The 5,798-nt window shown below is 33.3% G+C and overlaps 1 protein-coding gene across 1 annotated transcript; it reads left to right on the top strand.

Moving 5' to 3' along the window:
- Positions 1 to 529: 529 nt before the first annotated feature.
- On the top strand, positions 530 to 2,911 carry LOC148613367 (leech-derived tryptase inhibitor C-like). Its single transcript, XM_088586110.1, has 4 exons — positions 530 to 630; positions 1,256 to 1,367; positions 2,330 to 2,378; positions 2,784 to 2,911. The coding sequence occupies exons 1-3, from the start codon at positions 588 to 590 to the stop codon at positions 2,370 to 2,372; spliced, it is 198 nt and encodes a 65-aa protein (XP_088442236.1). The 5' UTR covers positions 530 to 587; the 3' UTR covers positions 2,373 to 2,378; positions 2,784 to 2,911.
- Positions 2,912 to 5,798: the final 2,887 nt, after the last annotated feature.

The following is a 5,798-nucleotide window of genomic DNA, read 5'->3' as shown; positions in this document are numbered from 1 at the left end:
TGGTTTAATTTGATTGATTTTAGTTAGAGATAAAATTATGGTTTTCTAAAAAAAAAATGCAGAATAAAATACAAAAAGAATATCGTTACAAGAAATATAGCAAATGTAGAACGAAAAAGCATCATTTTTGGTGTTACATCATGAATCATCGTTACTATATGCAGTGCCTGGATTTTATATTGACTGGTTCTTAATTGTTTTATGAAAGATAACAACTCATTACCAGTATCATATGGTATACAACCGACCTTGAAAACCAACTAGTACCAAGCACGACCTTCTTCACCAAGAACAGAACTAAAGTTTATGATTGGCTACAACCGGTTGGCTCTATTACAGATTGTATACTATGTAATTTTTTATTGCTATATTACTCTAAAATTGGTGACTTTAACGTTACTTAAACAACAATTGAAACCCATTTTGAATATTAATTTTTACATACAGTACCTTTTGCTTGAATCAAAGACACGTTATGAATATTAATTTGAAAATCAAACAGTATATAAAAACCTACATTTTTATGACATACTATCCGGCTTTATTTTTCTGTACAACTCTCTGTTGAAGAATCTTACTGTCCAAAGATGAACAAAATCATAAATGTTCTCCTTTTGGTAGCTTTGTGTGGTAAGTTTTTTTATACATTAGTTTTCTAGAATCTTTAAATAGCTAGATTGCAATCTATCTTTTAATTTTTTTATTGATGCATTGAAGAAAATATCAGACTAAAACGAAATTTTAAGAAAGTATTTTGTCACTTAAAAATTATTGTAAATTATGTTTATCCTTTGCCTGTGAAGAAATATGTGATTTTCGATTTTAAAACAAATATAATGAAGATGAGTGCATACTGTGAAAGTACTTTAATTCGTGGATACCAATTTTCGTGGATTAGGTAAAAAACACAAGTTCGTGGGATATTGAATTCGTGGTTTTGAGATTCTTAATAGACACATAAATGAAAATATCCTTTTCTTTGGAAACCAAACCACAAAAAACCTAGAAAATTTGTACCCCACGAACAATAGTACTTTCACAGTAGAATCAATTGAAATGCTATTCTTTTAGTTGCACAAAATCAAATTCTTGAAGTTTGTTCTAATGATAACAATATAAAACAGATTTGTTCGATAGCAAACTTACGACTTTTTAAAATGTTGACATATTGGCGTTATTTTACGTTTTCATTAATTTCTTGATATTATTTGGTTGTACTACCGCGATATCTAATACTACATTTTTTTTCAAACAGGCACTGCATACACAGTCGGAGAAACACAGTGCATCTGTACGACAATATATGATCCTGTCTGCGATTCTACCACGGGAAGAACATTCGGGAACCCATGCCAAGCAAACTGTGCGTAAGTAGAATTGAAGTTTTTCCTTTACGTATTGAAGTTACCTCCCTTTAGGAAATTGAAGAAGTCGGCAAATATTTATGAACAGTTTGAAATAAACGCATTTTCATTAAAGATACAAGAGAACTCCTATTTTTTGCTGTGCGAGATTTCCTTATCTCACCCACGGGTTGAGGCAGAACATGTGCGCTTTCACTTAGAAAAATGGCACATTAAATACAAAAATTAGAGAACAATAATATCTTACCAATATCAAATATGTTTTTGAAAAATCTATTAAAATAATAAATTTTATTGAAAATAATGGGTGGTTGATTATGTCTTGTAGTTTTTTTTATAGTTTTTGAAGTGGCCTGATACGTCTCGTCCTGCTGTGAATGCAGGTAATTTCAACTTGAAATTATTTTCGGAAAACTGACTCGGAGTGAGAAAAAAATGAAACACCCGCTTCTATCATGCAAGATTAGGAAATTCTGGACACCCTTTGGTTAAGATGAAATAGTTTTCTTAGTCAGCGGAGCATTGAAACAGATTTAATCTTACCCTTGGATGTCTGAGGGGAATTCTCAATGAGGAATGAGGATGGGAATAGGTAATGGAGATTGGGGGATGGTATATAGTGTAAGCGGGAAATTTATATCATCCTAGAGCTGTAGGTGTGTTTACCTGCAGGAAATATCAACAGTGTATTTGCATTAGATTTTACTCCCTATTGTACTCGCCTGTGGTTATTTTGTGTTACTTTATTCGCATATAATAACAACTGATATGATGCTATAAAAGATTTATATTATGGATAAAGAATGAAAATGGTTGCCTTGTTATGGTTCGGTTGCAAATATGGAGTAAAGTGCTTTGTCTATATTTGGTGCTTTAGTAAGATTTTATAAATCAAAATAACTATTTTTATTTCATCACATTATATTGTGAAAATATTTTATTATTATTGTGTCTTTAATTTGTAGAGGAATCACAACATTTAGCGCCGGAGCATGTCCTGCCAAGTAGACACAGGTAAATAATGTGTTAGTGAATTGAGATGTATCAAATATTCATATATCTTGTCTAAACATTTTAAGGATATTGTTTTTTAATAATGGTAAAATGTTAATGACTAATTGTGGAAGAACACAGTTGGTCCTTTCTTTAAATGGCATAATAACTTCTTCTTCATTGTTGTAGAAATTATTAAATGTTAGTAATATATAAGGAACTAGTAAACAATTGGAATACACATTAAGTACTTACTATCGTATACACCGGATTTGACTTTTTATGAGCAACACCCTACTGCACCCCACTGGTGCCCCTGGTCCATGCCCCCAGATTTTACTGGAGTGTGAGTTGCTCATTTAGTTTTGTTTTGAAAATCATTTAATTTTTATACTAACATGCTAATTATTTCATCCTTTCTTTCAGAATTAACTCCAATTCCTGGACTAATCGGAATGGCCTACGGACAATCTAAAAACTGACTTGATTTGAATTCTCTGTGATTTAGTTGATATCAAAATTTCTTACTTCAATAAAATGTAAATAAAAATTAAGTATTACTTTAATATAAGAAAAAAAAACGAAACAAAAACAAGCTCGAAAACAAACCAATGCAGCAAATATTCACATAAAACAATAAATTCAATGTTGTATCAAACAGTTATTGCAAACTAAAATAGAAAACTGAGAAAAGCTCATCTGGTGATACCACCACACCTCTCCCCGAAAAACCACAAAGGATCTCCCAAAGGTCATAAATAAGGATAAAAACAGAATAAGAGGAGCTCAAGATACATCATGCAATTAATATTTTGCAAAGATTTCGTCGAATTTCATTAAACTAATGGATAAGAAATTGCCCAACCCATGACAAAGTCTAAGTTTTTCCAGCACGAAACAAAAGTCATTTAGCTAGAAAAAAGTAAAAGATGTACCAATGTAACATATGTTTAAATTATTATTAAAGAGTAAGCAAGAGAACCAAGGTTATAGCGTAATCAAAAGAATGTAATCCAAGGACAAAGATACATTTCAGCAATACTCAATGTAAGAATAAAGAAATGATTAAAGCATGCTAAGTTCCGACTTGCTGCGGTAAAGGATTTCTAAAAGTTGTATGTAATTTCTTTATAAACAACGTAGCTTCAACCAATAAAATAATTTTTTTTATATTGAAATACTTCCTATGATCGCGCAATGTTAAGTTACTTCACAGATGGTACGTGGGTACATATGTGCATACATATACATTATTTGTTGCTGATAACATTCACGGGTGCAGTTTTACTATTATTATGAAAATTTGCTATGATCTAGTACCATAAATACTGTCCGCAAATTGAGAATGTTTGTTTTTCATATTGACATTATTTGAATCATAGTTTCACATTAATGTCATCTTCTGTGCTTTGCAAGACATGAAATATTAATCTTATAGTTTCATTTTTAATACTCAAAATGGGCTTGATAGAAGGTCATTTGCTTGCACATCTTTTCGCAAAAAAAAAAGATTCTCGGTCAGCTATTGACGGACGTAGTACTGTTATATGGGTTATACCAATATCTGGGTCAAAATTTAAAAAATGAAGAGGTTAGACTTCTATTTCAAAAAGAAAATGTCCAATAACGACAATAGTTCCACCGTGGGTAATGCACCTATGGATGTCACTTCTGTTGTACCAGAGTTGAATTCACAATGGACGAAATTTACAGGAAAGTCTTTTAACTCTCCGTATCCGGATATGGCTAAATAATCAAATGATGAACTTCTAAAGCATGAAGTTATAGAGAACATTTTGAGTGAAGAGTGGGAACCGAATTCATATGCTAACTACTCTTTCCCAACAAGGTAATTATGCCATTTCTTCACATATAATATGTATACATGAGGGGTGGACGGGGGATATGCAGTTCCCGGTTCTGCCCCCATTACTCCCGAGCCCCCGCCCTCTCCTTTTTTTTCTAAAAACAAATTACTTCCTTGTACCATTTTTCAATTCCCGGTTCCTGTCCCCTCAACTCCCGGTTCCCGCCCCCTAACGCCCGGATTTCAGGCCCCGATGTCCATGAAACTGAGCTACTATTCATTTTGGTGACTTTTTTCTAACATGGAGCCCCCAATTATATTGTCACATTGAAAAATCGGAAATACTAGCATATTATAAAATAAGATGTTCCTATGGGCAAAAGGTTGAACCTTAAGTTCATGTAATTATACCTCCGCTCTGAAAGTTTGGGGTATACTGTTTTATCTTTGTCCGTCCACTTTCGTCCGTCTCATTTTTTCTTCCCTATTTAAACAGCTACCTACTATTTGGTATGCAGTATGAGTAAGATGACACATATGGCGGTATATATTTTTCTAGTCTGCTGCTTTCTACTTTCTCTCCAATATCATGATCATGGAAATCACTAGTGAGCCGTCGCTCACAAATCTATATCAATGTTTTAGCAGTATGTTTATGAATAAAAAAAAATACAATGTAACAATACAAATAAATAAAAATTATGGTCAGTGATGTGTGTTTTTTTCTGGTTAAAAAAAACAACCGTCTAAATCATCAGGTCTTCGGAGCTTCCAGGGGGGGCTTCGTCCCCCAGGACCCCCCTACCAAGGCGCTGCCCTGGACCCGCTGGGGACCTTGAGCAGTCCCCAGACCCCTTGCCGAATGTATCAGTCAATCAGCTACGCCCCTGGCTAAAGGATGTTTGCTGCTCTTTAAAAAAAATAAAATTTCAAAAGGGGGGAAATCATTCAGATCATTCTTTTAGAACAATAAAATTAGTACAAATTGAGGGGTCAGTGTACTCGTTTAAGCATCAGTGTTTAACCTGGAAATATTATTTTTGCAGTTTGAAATGTACGACAAGTATGATTACCATTATGTGATAAAGGATTCGATGAATCTTGTTTTGGTTTAGTCCCCGTCGAGTATTGGAAAGAATTATGGATCAGAGGTCAATTGGTAGCCCTGGTTTAAGGATACAGGATATTAAGGAATATATATCAATAAGGTCAACGTCGGAATAACGTGTTTATGTGGCAAGACGTACTTGTCGGCTTCTGCTTCTACAACCTTGCCCATTTAAAATCCAGACAAATGTGGACCAAATAAAGATTATTAAATGCATTAAAACATACCACAATGCATACAATTGCAACATATCAATTAGTGAATTGAGTAATTGAGTTTCCAATTCAACAACTAAAATTTAAAGAAATCTTTTTCGAAATTGGACCGTGTTTTTTTTTTTTTTTTAACTGATATCAGTTTTGTTGCCTTTACCCACTTTTATCATTAAATACATTATTTTGTTTTACAAAGACGACGCTAACACATTTGGAGAGAATGATACCAAATGTCCAAGAATCTATAATCCATCGTTAGTAGCCGGAATATTTTGACTTACTAGTGCCAGTTTGTGATGCAACAGCAGGAA

Source organism: Perna viridis, chromosome 6 (assembly GCF_037379345.1).
Source record: "Perna viridis isolate PV_CMFRI_1.1 ecotype Kerala chromosome 6, ASM3737934v1, whole genome shotgun sequence".
Classification (NCBI taxonomy): domain Eukaryota; kingdom Metazoa; phylum Mollusca; class Bivalvia; order Mytilida; family Mytilidae; genus Perna; species Perna viridis.
Note: the sequence above shows the minus strand (reverse complement) of the source record. Positions and strands in the feature narration are given on the sequence as shown.